Source organism: Mandrillus leucophaeus, unplaced genomic scaffold, assembly GCF_000951045.1.
Source record: "Mandrillus leucophaeus isolate KB7577 unplaced genomic scaffold, Mleu.le_1.0 Scaffold509, whole genome shotgun sequence".
NCBI classification, from domain to species: Eukaryota; Metazoa; Chordata; class Mammalia; order Primates; family Cercopithecidae; genus Mandrillus; species Mandrillus leucophaeus.
In genome coordinates, this window is record NW_012105464.1 from 2,811,988 (window position 1) to 2,829,431 (window position 17,444).

The 17,444-nt window shown below is 37.7% G+C and overlaps 1 protein-coding gene across 4 annotated transcripts in view; it reads right to left on the minus strand.

The window, feature by feature from the left end:
- PRRG1 (proline rich Gla (G-carboxyglutamic acid) 1) overlaps positions 1-17,444 on the minus strand; it is a 104,755-nt gene that overhangs the window by 53,094 nt on the left and 34,217 nt on the right. For 2 of the 4 annotated variants that reach the window (XM_011996299.1, XM_011996300.1), the window contains exon 2: positions 8,289-8,378. The exons of the other annotated variants lie outside the window; for them this stretch is intronic. In XM_011996299.1, the coding sequence (XP_011851689.1) occupies positions 8,289-8,352 (64 nt within the window). In that variant the 5' untranslated portion in view covers positions 8,353-8,378. The remainder of the gene's footprint in view (positions 1-8,288; positions 8,379-17,444) is intronic. 4 annotated transcript variants of the gene reach the window in all.

Here is a 17,444-nt window from a genome sequence, read left to right on the forward strand (position 1 = left end):
CTCTTAGAGAACTGGAGGTTCTCTAAGAGTTCCTTTGCCATTTTTGATGTTCCTTAAATGCACTTGCCCCTCTTTTCTTAGCCTTCTCATGACAATAGACTGGAAACTCCTAATTCTTGGTAGTTATTCTTCTTCCAGTAATCCTCTGAGATTCAATTATATCTAGCTCTTTATTAGTTTTGAAACACTGCAGGCTACATTTTAATTTGTAGAGGACTTCTATGTTGACTTTACTTTTTAGCCACATGGCTCTCTCATGGTTGATTAGGCAGGTCAATCACTTCACTGTCTACCACGGTGCTTGGATACACCATGACTATAATCTCTGGTTACTCTCCTTAAGGCTTTACCAGTCCCAGGCTCTTGCTCTTCCCCAGACCCCAAGGCCCTTCTAATTTTTAAGGGTAAAAGGATCTAAGGGCCCTGTGGCATACTCTAGAGATCAGGTGCTCCCTGGAGTTAATTCCCTCCCTCCTCTTAAAGTCACAACTCTCTTTGGCTATCTAAGAGCTCTTCTGTAAGTGAAAGTTTCATCCTATTTGGCCTCTGGGAGTTTCACCTCTGCATCTTTCTGCTTCTACATCCTTCACAGAATAGAAATTCAACTGGTATTTGTTGTATGTCTATTATGATAAGGCAATTTCACTTTATGTCATCTTATCAGTGCTTGCAACAACTCTGAGATAGGTACAAAAAGACTTCTTGATAAATGATAAAACTAAATTTCAGAGAAATGGGCTTACTCATGTTCGCATAGTAAATAGGAGGATCTTAGGATTGGGTTTTTTAAAACTTATCAACACATTTACATAAAAAATGCCAACATTAAAACTCGACTTTTGACAAACACAGTTGTGTAATTGGTACCTAGGTCAAGATTCAGAATGCATTCCCAAGATTTTAACCTAGGGTTTCTGACATCAACTCCAGTGTTCTTTTAATCACATATGTAGTCATTCAAAAAATATTTACTTACTGCTTATTACATTTTAGTTATTTTGCTAAACATTGGGTTGTTAATGGTGAATAAGGCATCTGTGATCCCTGCCCTAATAGAGCTTAGGGTCTATGGGGGAGTCATTATATTTTGTTTAACTATAAATAAAGGACCTTAAGGTAATAGAGTAACTTAAAGAAGTTCGGTTTAGGCCGGGCGAGTTGGCTCATGCCTGTAATCCCAGCACTTTGGGAGGCCGAGGCAGGAGGATCACCTCAGGTCAGGAGTTCAAGACCAGCCTGGCCAACATGGTGAAACCCCGTCTCTACTGAAAATACAAAAATTAGCCGGGCGTGGTGGTGTGCGACTGTAATCCTAGCTACTCAGGAGGCTGAGGCAGGAGAATTGCTTGAACCTAGGAGGTGAAGGTTGTAGTGAGCCAAGATCACACCACTGCAGTGCACTCCAGCCTTGGAGACAGAGAGAGACTCTGTCTCAAAAAAAAAAAAAAAAAAAAGTTCAGTTTGATTTCAGCATAACAAGCAAGGGAGAAGGTGGGAGACAAAGACAAATAGTCAAATCATACAAGGCTTTACTGGCTGGAAAACCATTTGGATTTCATTGTAAAAGCAGTGGGAAACCACTAAGCAATACCTTTGTCTTCATAAAATAACCTATTACCTAAGAGCTTGCTTAATTCTTCAATTATTTTAACCTTTAGGTATTTACTATGTGCCATTCACTTCACAAAGCCTACTGTTTCAAATGTATAAAAACGATAATTGATATAAAAGCTTGAGGTATAGATATATGTACATTTATATTAACATTATGTATAATTAACATTATTAATATAAAATAATATATGATATATTAACATATATAAAATACATTATAAAAGTATGTTGTTAAATACTTTTTTAAATGAACGTATCTAATATGTATATTTATACATGCTGTTCTTCAGTGCTATATACACTAGGGAACAGCATCAAAATGCTGTTAGATATTGCTGAAATTCAGAGATACCTCCTACAATCTCTAGAGCAAAGCTAGGCAAGCTATGCAAATGAACAAAGGATACTTTGTTTCTGTCGTCCAGTCATCCTCAGAGTTGGATACAGTAATATGTAGCAAATTCAGCCGTTCGTTTCTCAATTCAACAGATATATATTATGTAAATACTCAAATAAAATATACATTGTGTGTCTACTACATGCCTAGGTGCTAGAGAATCCAACAGTAAGCAATACAGACACAAACCCCTGCCCTCACTAAAGTTACAATCTACAGGGAAGAAATAGTTAACCTGTGTCTGTTTATTTAAACAAGCAAAAGTATAGTATGTAAAATAGTGATAAATAGTGGTACCTATCAAGGAGAAAAATAAGGCAGGAAAAGATGTTATTTAAATAACTATTGCCTGTGTAAGAGAAATACTTCTGTGGGTTTATGTATTTTTGGAGGACACTGCCTCCCAGGTTCAAGTGATCCTCCCACCTAAGTCTCCTGGTAATTTTTGTATTTTTTTTGTACAGACAGGGTTTCACCATGTTGCCCAGGCTGGCCTCAAACTCCTGGGCTCAAGTGATCCACCCACCTGAGCAAAGCTAGGCAAGCTTGAGCCTCCCAAAGTGCTGGGATTACAGGTGTGAGCCACCACACCTGGCACTAGTTTTCTAATGATACAACAGTTGGTGTATATCAGGGGTCAATTGGCTTTTTCGGTAAAAAGCTAGAGAATAAATATTTTAGGCTGTGAGGGTCATATGGTCTCTGTTGCAACTACCCAACTCTACTGTTACAGCATGAAAGCAGCCACAGAAACAAATTTGTGTGTGGCTATATTTTAATAAAAACTTTATTTATGGGCACTGAAATGTGAATTTTATATAGTTTTCATGTATCATAAAATACCCTTCTTTGATTTTTTTGAAGCATTTAAAAATGTAAAACCATTCTCAATTCATGGCCACACAAAAACTGGCAGCCAGCCACTATTTAACAATCCCTGGTGTATACAATGAAATGGCTTACTGAATTTTCATGCGTCAACAAGTCAAAGAAGTAACAAGGAAGCCCAGTGTAAGTATCATTGAAACACAGAGATCCAGCACCATCAATAACAACAGGAAGAGAATTCTCTAACTTTCAAGTGAGAGATATTAATTTTATATGACAGTGGAACTTATATTTCTAGTGCACAATAAAATATTAAAGATAATGGTACAACCATCTAAATAAATTATGCTAAAACTATAGAAACACCTCAGTGAATAAAAAAGTCATTGCACATCACATCAAACAATCTAGATGCCCTATAAATCACTTCATAAAGTCAACTGTATTCTCTAACAGAAATAGTTTATTTCATCCACAATGATGTTTCAATTTTACCTTCCATCCCAATAAATCTATACATTCAGCCTTGACACATCCCTTCAGTTGCACAATTCTAAATGCCTCAGAGAAATCTACACCTGGATATCTTGCCACCACCTGAAATACCATGAATCTAAAACACATATTTTCTCCACCACACATATAAACTCGTTTCTCCTCAAACTTTCATAATATTAATAATACTTTTATTACCTAATTCAACCCAAGTCTTATGGAATGACATTTTAAGATGTTTACTAAAGTTATGTTTCTCCCAATAGTTGATTTTTTTTTTTTTGCTTCTTTCTTTATTGTGTATTTACCATCTGCCCGATAAGTACCTAAGCCATTTTGTGTTCATTGCTTCAAATGAAAGACAATTATGGGTCAGAAAAAGAGAAAAAATAAGTTTTTCTGTCTTTTAAGGTACTTGGGAAAACCAAGAAGTCTTCTAGCAGATGAAATGATTAAATAAAATAATGACAGCAGAAGCTCCTCCTCCAATCCTACCCAACCAAACCCACCTTCCAGGCTAGAAAGGCTCCTCTGGATTGAAGGAAAGAGAGAAATCAGTGGGGCCTAGGTTGGAAGAGTCAGATCAGAAAGGAATCAAACAGATTAAAAATGAAGAAGCATTTTTAGTGAGGGGCATTTCTTGAATGCTCAGGAGTCCCTTGCGGGTGGGTTCAGCATCTACAAACCATAAGAGCAAGCACATGGTCAGAATCTTTCCTGGGGCTATATGCTGAGGGCTTCCCTTGGGCAGTAGCCACTCCCTTGCTGATGACCTCCCTACTGTAAGGATGCCTATCCATGCCTGAGGCTTTAGCCAGTTGCCATCCAATTTTTATCCATGTGTGAAGCTTTAGCCAGTTCCCATTCAATTTTTATCCATGCCTGAGGCTTTAGCCAGTTCCCATTCAATGTTTCCTTGTAGACAGCCATCCTTGTAACTTCCCTGGACCTTATAAGCCCTGAAGAAGACGACCCTGGACACTCTGTGACACTCTGTGACAGTAAGAGTACTGGTGGTGGTTACAGTGATGAGAACAAGCTCTGTATTTGGAATTAGCAGAGTGAGGAAAGGAGTGGTAGGCACTAGGAATCACTAGCCTGATTTCTTGTACCATAAATGAGTTTTACATTTTTGATCTTCATATAAACGAAATCATTAGTGTATACTTTTAGATCTTTTTGGCTTCTGCTTAGCATCTTGTTTGTGAGATTCATCCATACTGTTGCAGGTAATTGTAGTAGATTCATTCTTACCACTGGCTCTGTATATTATACGCACACACACAGGCACGTACATACACACACACCCCTGTTCATTTTTTATTCTACCAGTGACAGACACTTGGATTGTGCTATGGTCTGAATGTTGGTGTCCTCCAAAATTCATATGTTGAAAGTTAATACCTAATTATGACAGTGTTAACGGGTAGAGCCTTTGGGAAGGGATTAAGTAATGAGGCTGCATTCTCATGAATGGGATTACTATCCCTATAAAAGAGGCTTGAGGGAGCTTCCCATCCCCTTTTGCCATGTGAGGACACAGCAGTAAGGTACTATCTTTGAAGCAGAGAGTAAGCTCTCACTAGACGCTAAATCTGCCGTCGTCTTAATTTGTGACTTCCAGCTTCCAGAACTGAGCAATAAATTTTTGTTTTTCAAAAATTACCTAAAGTATTTTGTTATAGCAGCCTGAATCAACTAAGACAGGTTGTTTTCAGTTTAGGGAAAGTAGTAAAACAAACTCCCATTACACAGGTTTCAAACAGTGGCAATATCCCTGGCTCAATCTAACATTACCAATCAGTAGGACCTACTCACTTCCTTTGCTGTAACGCCAGATCTCAGTCTATTCTCACCCCTACAAATCCTAGCCACATCTCTTTAAATTAATAGTATGTGATATGGTTTGGATCTGTCCCTACCCAAATCTCATGTTCAACTATAATTCCCAATGTAGAAGGTGGGGTCTGGTGGGAGGTGACTGGATCATGGGAGCAGTTTCTCCTGAATGGTTTAGTACTATCCCCTTGGTACTGTTCTTGTGAGAGTGAATGAGTGAGTTATTGCAAGATCTGGTTGTTTAAAAGTGTGTAGCACCTCTCCCGTCTACCTATTCCTCCTGTTCCAGCCATGTGAAGTGCTGGCTGCCCTTCACCTTCCACCATGATTGTAAGTTTCCTGAGGTCTTCACAGAAGCCAAGCAGATGCCAGCATTATGCTTCCTATGCAGCCTGTGGAACCATGACCCAATTAAACCTTGTTTCTTTATAAATTACCCAGTCTCAGGTATTTCTTCATAGTTCTGCAAGAATGAATAAAGAAAATCGGTACCAAGGATTGCAGCATTGCTATAAAGATACCTAAAAATGTGGAAGCAACTTTGGAACTAGGTAAGGGGCAGAGTTGGAAGAGCGTGGAGGGATCAGAAAGAGATAGGAAAATGCAGGAAAGTTTGGAACTTCCTAGAGACTGGTTGAATGGTTATAGTGATGTGGACAGTGAAGGCCAGGCTGAAGAGGTCACAGATAGACATGAGGAACTAACTGGGAACTGGAGCAAAGGCCACTATTGTTATGCCCTTGCAAAGAATTTGACTGAACTGTACCCCCACCCTAGGGATCTGTGGAACTTTGAATTTGACAATGATGATTTAGGGTATCTGGGCAGAAGAAATGTCTCAGCAGCAGAGCATTTAAGATGTGGCCTGGTTGCTTTTAACCACCTATTCTAATATGTGTAGGCAAAGAAATAACATAAAACTGGAACACATTTAAAAAGGAAGCAGAGCATAAAAGCTTGGAAAATTTGCAGCCTGGCCATGTGGTAGGAAAAAGTCCATTTTCAGGAGAAGAATTCAAGAAAGCTGCAGAAATTTGCATAAGTAAAAAGAAACCAAATGCTAATAGCCAAGATGATAGGGAAAAACTCCTCAAAGGCATTTCAGAGATCTTCATGGCAGCCCCTCCCATCAAGGCCTGGAGGCCTAGGAGGGAAGAATTGTTTCATGGGCCAGGCCCAGGGCCCTGTTGTGCAGCCTGGGGACACTGCTCCCCACATCACAGTTGCTCCAGCTTCAGCCATGGCCCAAAGGGGCCCAGATTCAGTTCAGGCCACTGCTTCAGAAGATGTAAGCCATAAGCCTTGGCAGCTTCCACGTGGTGTTATGCCTGTGGGTGCACAGAGAGCAAGAGTTGAGGCTTGAGAGCCTCTGTCTAGATTTCTGAGGATGTATGGAAAAGCTTGGATGCCCAGACAGAAGCCTGCTCCAGGGGCAGAGCCCACATGGGGAACCTGTACTAGGGCAGTAAGGAGGAGAAACTTGGGGTTAGAGCCCCCACACAGAGTTACCACTGGGGCATTGTCTAGTAGACCTATGAGAAGAGGGTCACCATCCTCCAGCCCCCAGAATGGTAGATCCACTGGCAGCTTGTACCCTCAGCCTGGAAAAGCAGAAGGTGCTCAACATCAGCCCTTGAAAGCAGCCATGGGTGCTCAACCCTGCAAATCCACAGGGATGGAACTGCCCAAGGCCTTGGGAACCCACGCCTTGTATCAGTGGGTCATGGATTTGGGATATGGAGCCAAAGGAGATTATTTTGGAGGTTTAAGACTTGATGACTACCTTCCTGGATTTCAGACTCGCATGCAGCCTAGCCCCTTTCTTTTGACTGATTTCTCCCTTTTGGAAGAGAATTTATTACCCAATGCCTATACCCCCATTGTATTTTGGAAGTAAGTTGTTTTTTATTTTATAGGCTCACTGGTGGGAGGGGCTAGCCTTGTTTCAGGTAAGACTTTGAACTTTGGACTTTTGAGTTAATGCTGAAATGACTTAAGATTTTGGGGGAGTATTGGGAAGGCATGATTGTATTTTGCAATGTGAGAGGGACGTGTGATTTGTGGGGGGCTAGGGCCAGAATGATATGGTTTGGATCTGTGTCCCCACCCAAATCTCACAATCAAGGAGATGGGTCCTGGTGGGAAGTAATTGGATCATGCGGTCAGTTTCTCATGAATGGTTTAGCACCATCCCTTTGGTGCTTTTCTTGTGATAGTGAGTAAGTTCTCCCGAGATCTGATTGTTTAAAACTATGTAGCGCCTCCCCCCTCTCTCTCTTTCTCCTGTTCCAGCTGTGTGAAGTGCTGGCTCTTCGCCTTCTGTCATGATTCTAAGTTCCCTGAGGCCTCCCCAGAAGCTAAGCAGATGTCAGTATCATGCTTCCTGTACAGCCTGTAGAAACGTGAGCCAATTAAACCTCTTTTCTTTATCAATTACCCGAAATGTGAGAACAGACTAATATAGTACGCTTCATAAAGACAATAAATACCTTAATTCTTAGGATCTTTCCTAGAATATACACTTAGTATGTGCTCAAGGAAAGGTTATTATACATGTGTAATCATTACCATCAAAGTGATCAATAACAGCTTTTAATGTAGAAATGTAATCCATATTTTGACATCTTGGTTGATAAGGTCTTGGAATTGTTTTAAGTGTTCTATTTTGGGTATCTCTCACCTTATGAAATGTCCCTAAAGCCAAACTCTCCAATACTAAAACAGCCTATGATTAGCTACATACTTCTCACCTTTCTCAAGATGCTCAGAGGGAGGTGATAGAAGTAGGAGTAAAAAAGAGGAGATAAGTTCTGGTAGGCTATTTGAATACAACTTGAATACAATTTGAATAGCAACTCATAGCTTTAACATCATCAGGAGAAACTGAAAAGAGGCTTTTAGCATAACAAACCATGGGAATAATAACAGCAGCAGATAATAACATAGTGCTTTGTTATCAGATCATTGTGTTAATTCCTTTAATCTTTGCAATTTTATGAGTTAAATATAAAACTATTATTATCCCCACTTTACAGGTAAGGAATTTGATACAGAGTGGTTAAGCAATTTGCCCAAGATCATAATGTCTGTAAAGTGGCAAGGCTAAGATTCTTACCTAGGTAATCTGGCTCAATGATGACATACAATAGCAGGTTCTTGACTGGGGTTGGGGAGTGCATTTCTTTCTCTAAATGGGGTGAGAGTTCTACAATTTAAGCAAAATATTAGATTGAGCTATGTGTGAGCAAATGTAAGTATGGATTTTATAGACACTTTATATATGCAAATAAAGCTTTTCAGCCATTAAAAAGTATGAGAAGAGGATTACAAAGGGACAGGAGGAAACTTTTGCAGGTGACTGCTTGCCCATTACCTAGATTGTGATGATAAATTCATGACTGTACACATACATTTAAAAAAATCTCCAATTATACACTTTAAATATGTGTATGTATGCCAATTATATGACAATCATACCTCAATAGAGCTCTATGAAAAAAGGATGAAATAGATCTATAGATAAGCCAGTCAAAAAATAAAAAAGGGCCGGGCGCGGTGGCTCAAGCCTGTAATCCCAGCACTTTGGGAGGCCGAGACGGGCGGATCACGAGGTCAGGAGATCGAGACCATCCTGGCTGACACGGTGAAACCCCGTCTCTACTAAAAAATACAAAAAACTAGCCGGGCGCGGTGGCGGGCGCCTGTAGTCCCAACTACTCGGGAGGCTGAGGCAGGAGAATGGCGTGAACCCGGGAGGCGGAGCTTGCAGTGAGCTGGGATCCCGCCACTGCACTCCAGCCTGGGCGGCAGAGCGAGACTCCGTCTCAAAAAAATAAAAAAATAAAAAAATAAAAAAATTAAAAAGGATGTCCATAATATATTGAGTAAACATTATAAAATATTCATGATATCATTTGTTAAATATGTATAAACAAATATGAAAGAGTATATTTTTATATATGTGTGTGTGTATATATATATATATATATAATGTTATCTGTGAGGTTATTTTGTAGCCTCTGGCAATACAAAGAGCTTTCACCGAGGCATCCCTCCACAGGTACATGAAGAAGCCAACTTGGGCTGGGTGCCAGTAGCTCACGCCTGTAATCCCAGCACCTTGGGAGGCCAAGGCCCGTGGATCACCTGAGGTCAGGAGCTTAAGATAAGCTTCGTGGACATGGCAAAACCCCAATTCTACCAAAAATACAAAAATTAGCCAGGCATGGTGGCAGGTACCTGTAATCCCAGCTTCTTGGGAGGCTGAGGCAGGAGTATCACTTGAGCCTAGTAGGCAGAGGTTGCAGTGAGTCTAGATCACGCCACTGCACTCCAGCCTGGATGACAGAGCAAGACTCCGTCTCAAAAAAAAAAAAGAAGAAGGCATCTTGGAAGCAGATGCTCCAGGCCCAGTCAAGCCTTCGGATGACTGCAGCCCCAGCCTACATCTTGATAGCAATCTCGTGAGAGACCCTATGCCAAAACCACCCAGCTGAGTTGCTCCTAGATTGCTCTCAGAAACTGTGTGAGATAACCAATGTTTGTTACATGAAGCTGCTAAGTTTTGGGGTAATTTGTTATGCAGTGGTAGATAAATAATATAGCATATAGTATTGCTCTTTCGTGAAATTATATATATATATACACACACACACACACACACACACATATATATGGCATACATACAGAAAAGTATACAAATCATTAGTATACACCTTGTTGAATTTTCACAAAGTGAGGCCACCCACGTAACCAGCACCCTAATCAAGACACTTAGCAGAATAGTACTAGCACTCCAGAAACCCTACTTCTGCTTCCTGTCCAGTTACTACTTCCTAATAAGGGTAACTACTACCCTGACTTATTACACGTTTTGTGTGTTTTTGAATTTCATATAAATGGAATCACAGTATGTACTCATTTGGATCAAGCTTCTTTTGCTCAACATCATGTTTGTAAGATTCATTCATATTGTTGCATATAGTTGTAGCTCATTCATTCTCACTACTGATTCCATGTTAGGTATATATCCCCATTTATTCATTCTACTGATAGAAATTTAAGTTATTTCAAGTTGAGGTTTACTACAAGTAGTGCTGTAAACATTCTTGTGTATGTCTTTTGATGAAACTATATATCTATTTCTTTTGGGTGTATGCCTATACTTCTATTTCTGTTGGGTGTACAAGTAGAATTACTGGGTCACATGCTGCCTATATTCAGCTCTACTCATTACTACTAAGCAGTTTTCCAATGTGGTTGCACCAATTTACACTCCCAGCAGAGTTCCAATTATTCTACATCTCTATATTCTTAGAAACTCTTGGTATTGTCTTTTTTACCTTTGTTACTCTTGTGGGGGTAATGGTATCACATTGTGCATTTTCCTGATAAGTGATGAAAATGAATACCTTTTTGTACACTGGCCCTTTGAATATCTTTTGTGAAGTGCCTGTTTCAAGTCTTTTGTCCATTTAAACATACATCACTTTTCAGATCAGCTAAAGGCCATAATTTTCTAAACTTATGAGTTTTGTATGGTATTATGAAAATAAGAGTCTTGGAGCAACAGAACAGTCATCAAAATAAAAGAAAGATAAAACTAATAGTAGGAATATAGTTAGGTGCCTCTTCTAGAAATATAAGAGAAATAAGAATAGCAGTAAGGCAGAAGGAATCCTTAAGGTAGAAATGAGAAAAAAAAGAGAGAAGCCATTATGAAGACAATGCATCTGGACAGAATTTGCTTCTTTTTGGTGGGTGGGAAGTAAGCCACACATAGGAGATAGCTCAAGAATCTTATGTTAGCCTTAGCCACCGCCCAGAAAGTCTTTTCCATGGAATAGAAGGGACACGGATGAGTTTTAACCCTATTAATAGTGGTATATAACTCAGGGCAGTTCAGTGATAGTAGGCAAAACAGTAAATATTCTGCAAACGGGAAAGTATATCACTTGTAAGTGTGGTTGCATTACATCACACTTCTCAAAAGAGGAAAAATGGTCATTTACATATACCCTTGAATGGCCAATAAGTATATACTAACCTTCCTTTAACCTTACAAGCCTACATTAGGCTTTACTTTCTTCTTTTTTTTTTTTTTTTTTTCTTTTATGAGTTACCAGAATGCACTATGGCATTAGGTGCTTATTTTTAGTTTACCGATTAAATTTTAATAAGATTCTTCAGATAGCCGAACAATCAGTTAAAATAGTTAATTTTACTGGACAAGATCAATGCATAATGGACACCATGTATAAGTAAAAAAGTAGAAGAATAAACAATGTGGCTTTGGTTATATTATCTTAGGCATAACACAGCACAGAATTTTACCTCCAAATGTAACAATCTGGTGTTTTAAAAGTGATCATATAAGAAGTTCAGGTATTTTAATTTTTAAATAAATAAGGTCAGATATACTAAATTACTTCAAGAGGTCAATATAGACAAATCAACCAGAGAGAAATAGGTTATCATATTTTTAACTCTCACATTGTCATACTGTACAAGCATGTCACCAAAAAAATGACATTGAGAAATCATTGCAAATAGCATATGGGACAAATTTGATATGCCTCTGAGGCCTTAGAAGGACACAGTTATTTCTGTGACATGTAATACTGTTGCATCACTAGCTACTAAATCATGTCACTGTAGAGAATGTTCAAGAATATCACATTAAAACTACCAAGAGAACCAAAATGTAATGACTTGATACAGATAATTAAAATATTAGCCTCAATTCTCAAGAATATATATTTTGCAGGATGAATTCTTAAACAAGATTTACATGTTCAATAAAGACTTTCTAAGTAAAGATCCATGACTATAAATATCATTAAAAATTATTCAAAGGAAATTTGTCTCAACAAAAAATTAAATTGATAAAGCTACATAATAATAAGAATTACATCCCATAAAAGCATGAGTGTGGGTTTCTTTGTAAGATAAAATTAAAAGGCACCTGCAGAAGCACTTTTGCCTTTGCAAACCAGTATCTTTTCCTGCAGAAGTAGCCCAGACAAAATTACAAGGATGGATTCCTGGGAGAAAGTGATGCTGTTGGGTCACACTAACTATGTAGGTAAAGAAAATCTAAAAATAATGTGGAATTCTAGGCTTGAATTATCCATTTCTTTTGCTTTTATACTTTTCAACTCAATCTAATTGAACTGGAGCACTACGAATTCTCAGACAGAAAGCAGAAGAGAAATGAAACGAGGGTCCTGGAAAGTCCACGAACTAGAAAATGAGCATAATCACATTTGATTAAAAATTACCAATCCCCAAAGGGAGATTTGATTTTGTAATGATGTCCTATTTTAGTTAATGCTGTCAGAAATCATGTATATCTTATTTGATGCTATTTCCTCATATGCATCAAAATTTATTGAATTAAAAAGATATTTTAATGAATTGAGCTCATATGTTATTCCAGTTTGTATTCTTTGTTTTTATTCATACATTATAAGAATCTTCCTATAAACATGATTCTTAATAGTTGCATTATATTCATCTACCATCATTTAACCATTCCCTAAATGTTTTACCATTTGGAAATAAACTTTGTTATATCCATACACTGGAAAATTATGCAGCCTTTAAGATTTGATTATATTTTTGTAATTGCAAATAACATAGCTGTGTATATCTTAGTACACTGCTACATTATTTCCTTGGGGAAGAAGAGTGTGAAAACCTGTATCAAGACATCTGGAGACAGAGCTATCTTATTCTTTGGGGCAAGCATGTGCATACTACTGGGAAAATTAAACAGGGGAGTTATCAGCTCTTCACACATGTCAATCAATTTAACCAGCTTGCCTCTTAATACTTAACTGAAATAAACTACAAAAATTGAAGCTTTTCTATAGTGAAGTGGAGATGGTATGGCAGTGAAAGAGTTAGATCACAAAGGGTGAGTGTGGAATAACTGATTCCGACCAGGCAATATACAACAGACAAGTCCATTTTGTTCCTTAACCAAATGTGAGATATTTTTAGGAGGATGTTTCCTCTCCTATAAAAGGCTTCCAGGTGAAATGTATGAAGACTAAGGGAAGCTTGAAAAGAAAGGGTCAAGATATAATCTGTGCATACTTTGTTTGTTCATTGCAGGGGTTACTATATGCATATGATCACAATTGTTGTTTTACCTCACAAATTATCTTATATAAAATTTCAGTTGTTATATATTTCTGGATATCACTTAATTGTTGTCCTAGATTATCACCAAATCATGATAAACAAAAAAGGAAATACGTACACCAATTCAATAAATTAAACTTAATATTTCTGTATCAAATTCACTTTATTTATTCACACTAGGTAGGCCTGTTGTGGAAAGAATTAAACATGATTTACATAAAATCATGTAATAAAAGAAGATAAAATAAAAGTTTAAAAATAAGCATTTGAGAAAAACATGACAAAGGGAAAGATCAATAATAAGAGAGATAAGACAAAGACAGGATTCAGGTCTGTATACAAAAAAAAAAAAAACCAGTTATAGAAGGTTCTGTAATTTTGATAAAGGAAGGGGTAAACCTCCTAGTAGTCAATAGCAAAAAATAATGTCACATGAGCTATGGTATCCCTAAGATAAAAATAAACCAGTTGCCCAGAAATTTTATTACTTATGATTTTGAGATTAGACAGAAAAATTATCCAGTGTCCTCAAAAGAAGAAATGTAATGAACCATGTCTTCAACATCCATATAGTATATACAATAACACATTTAATGTCATAATTTCTTATAACTTCTTTCTTGTAAGTCAGCCAAGGGCAAGATAGCATAGAAGCAATATACTCTATATTTGTATAACATATTTAGAAATTGGCCCACTCAAATGGCTTCTTAAAACAACTTAGACACAATCAAAAGCATACCTAGTGGAATGACCATGCCAAAGGAAACTCGTTGCACCTGGGTGGTTCAGACCAACGTCTGATGGCCACTCTATAAACAAAACATAAAAGATCTGACTCACTCTACTGGCCCTTCTCCAAAAAAGAATAGCAGTCCTGAGAGAACTGCTGATAAGCAACCTCATGGGCCAAGATAATTCTGATTATTTTTCCATTCTAAAGAATTAAGGGCAAGGTATTATAGTTCATTTGAGGGTAGCCTTGGGTCCCTAAGAATTACTACTCTCCAGAAGCAGTTTGTGGAAATCCTGCCAAGTTGGTTTACAGAATCAGTGCAGCCCTGGGATCAATCAGCCACAAGAAAACAGGATGCTTGTTATTATATGGTTATAGCTAAAATGTATCCCCAAAACCTTATACTGGAGTCTAACTGTCTGGAAACAATGTACTAAAGGATCTGGTACTGGGTGGAGGGAACATTTTCTGGACTATTACCACTTTAGTACTCCATTTTCAGGTGGATTCAAATCTCTCTATAAATCCCTTCTTTCCCCTAGTTACATATCTTTTCATCAGAGTTGAGGTACAGGAACAAAGGTATGGAGGGAGTTCTGTCTGAAGATTTTTTTCTCTTGCTCCCCCAGCTCTGCATCAAGAACATTTATACCATTTTACTTGATCTGCTCATTAAAAACCCAATGAGTCCAGAGAGGTGAATAATCATACCTGTTTTACAGATGAGGAAACCAAGGCTTAGTTTGGTTACAGAGCTACTACTTACTATAACCTGTAGTACCACATTCCAGGTCTGATTCTTAATCTAATGCTGTCCTCACTAAAGTATTGAACCAAGAATGGAAAATTTTCAGCTCTCAGCTTAATTTCATATGTCCTACAGTAGATTTTCTAATATTAAAATGCCCATTTTTGCAACTTGCAAATATGAATCAGAGGTTCTAAGAAAGGTTCTTAGAGTTCTGGCCCTTGCTTTTCCACTACAAGAAGAATCTTAAAATTTGAGTCGAGCTAGTTCTCTGCAAATGCTGTCTACTTTCTCATTTCCATGCCTTTGTTCACCCATTCTCCTTTGTTTAAATATGATATTCCTTCCATTTTTATTTAAATCCTAAAACCATCGTTAATGACAGTATAATTCTTCTCCTCCTTAGAAATGTATCTTCACCAGCCCAGGAGGATGTAATCACTCTGTCCTCTGAATTTCTATGGCATTCAAATCTGTAGTACTCACTTTTGTTTGCTCACCCATTTTCTGTGTGTATATTATTCTCCCCAGATTGCAAGCTCTTTGAGGGATGTGGCCATGACTTGGCCTATCTGCATTTGTTATAGCATCCAACACTTAGCTGGCACAGAGAATACACTCAATAACTGATGAATAAGATACCAAATCCCCTGGACTGTCTAAACAAACCAGTTGCCTACTTCACTATCTTTATTTCATTGTAGATTTGAACAGTATTTTAATTTCCCATTTTCCTCTTTACTGCTCCTTTTCTACTTGATCTATAACACAAAACCAACATTGGGTTGAATACAGATTATTGTACGATACGGGTGAAGAATATTTTCTGTTCAAAAACTGAGGTATACTTAAGGCAGGCAATTTGGAAAATGCATAAATTTTAATTGTTACTTCATAGTTCCTTATATAAATATTTATCATTTATTTAATCAGTCCTCTATTGGTTTTAGTTTAGGATGGTTCTATTTCTTCATTATAAACAGCACTAAAAATATACCTACCTATATGTTATATACATTTCTTACTATTTTCTGAGATTAACTTCCTTGGCCGATAATTATTGCTGTTACTTGCAGTGGAACACTTTTCTACTAATATATATATCAGGAATAGACAGATGAATAATAATTGAACTTTCTACTATGGTAGAAAGAAGCAAATAAAAATGCAATAAACACATCTCAGATGCTATAAAAGCAGTAAGTAAAGGACACATTTTAGGAAGACTAGTCAGGTCAATTGCACCTAGAAAAGATAAGAAGTCTTCACAAACATGGTGACACTTGAGAGTCTTAAAAAAAGAAGACTTGCCTGCCAGGAGCAGAAGGGAAAGAACACTCTACCTTGCCTCCTGTCCAAAACTGCCACCTCTAATCCCATGCTAAAAAAAAAAACAAAAAACAAAAAATTGCAAAAAGACATTGTAATTCAATATACTTCCCATTCTTCCAACAAAAATTAATAAGGACTTACTACAGTCAACTATTGTGCTAGGACTCAATGATTACCAAAATGACATAAAACCCGCCCTCATGCTGCCGACAGACTAATGATTTTCAAGGATACTTTAATGAACCAAGCAATTACAACTCAATGGCTGTATAACTATCTCTCAGATATAGCACTGTATCTGGCCTAAAAGAAGTCTGATTCTCCAAGCCTTTCAAACTAAAACCTAATTTTGTTTCTTACGTACAAATTATCTCACTCCCAGAATAAAGAGAAGGACATCATGTTGTCATTTGTGATCATTAAAAATCTCAGTGCAATTACAAACCTGGCAAAGATCCTAGGAGATCAAATCCGTCTATTGTGTAACTAACAGCTTCAAAGCCTCTGGAGACAATCAGAATCCAAGTACTTAAGAAAATTACCTCACTATCCATTCACTTCCTTGGAAACTGTTACTGAAATGTCTTGCTGCAGTTTTAGCTACCAAGGAAAGTCACTCAGGAAAGGCTGCTCCTACATACCAATTTAGTTACTAGTTTGAGGAGAAAATTCTCTTTGGCTAACCATTTCACCAAACTTCATATAAGCATTATAGGATTCTAATACCTCATGCTGCTAATTTTAAAACAGACTTTCTCCCTGTACTTCTGATCACACAGATACAATAAAATATAAGAAAAGTCCTTTGAAAATATAACACCTTACCTCTGAAGCATTCGTCTACCTCAGAGATATGAGAGTAAGACAAAGGATAGTAATGTGGTCTGCTACAGAATCAACAGGATTTCAACTGGGTCCTCAGAAGAATAAAACAAACATCCATTAAATTATAATCTTTCAGAATCGTCTGGAAAAAATATTGAATTCTGTGGGTGACATTCATGAATATCCATAAAATACATTCTTTGGCCTTACTCACCTTGCTATTCTGGTCTAAAATTGTTTTTCACATTTTCAGTGCTCACTCATGCAATTAAAGCCTCAGAGCAGCTTGGAGCACTGGATTTCAACCCAACTTACCCGAAGGAGAAAAAGGCTGCATACAGCTTGATCTGTAGTTACAGGTCACTAGAGTCAACAACAGCAAGATGGCTACCCACAGCTCTGTAATGAACCCAGAAGTCTCAAGCCTTCTTAAGGTTTCCCAGTCTGTGTACATTACTGAGTAAATGGAAACGTAGGGCAGA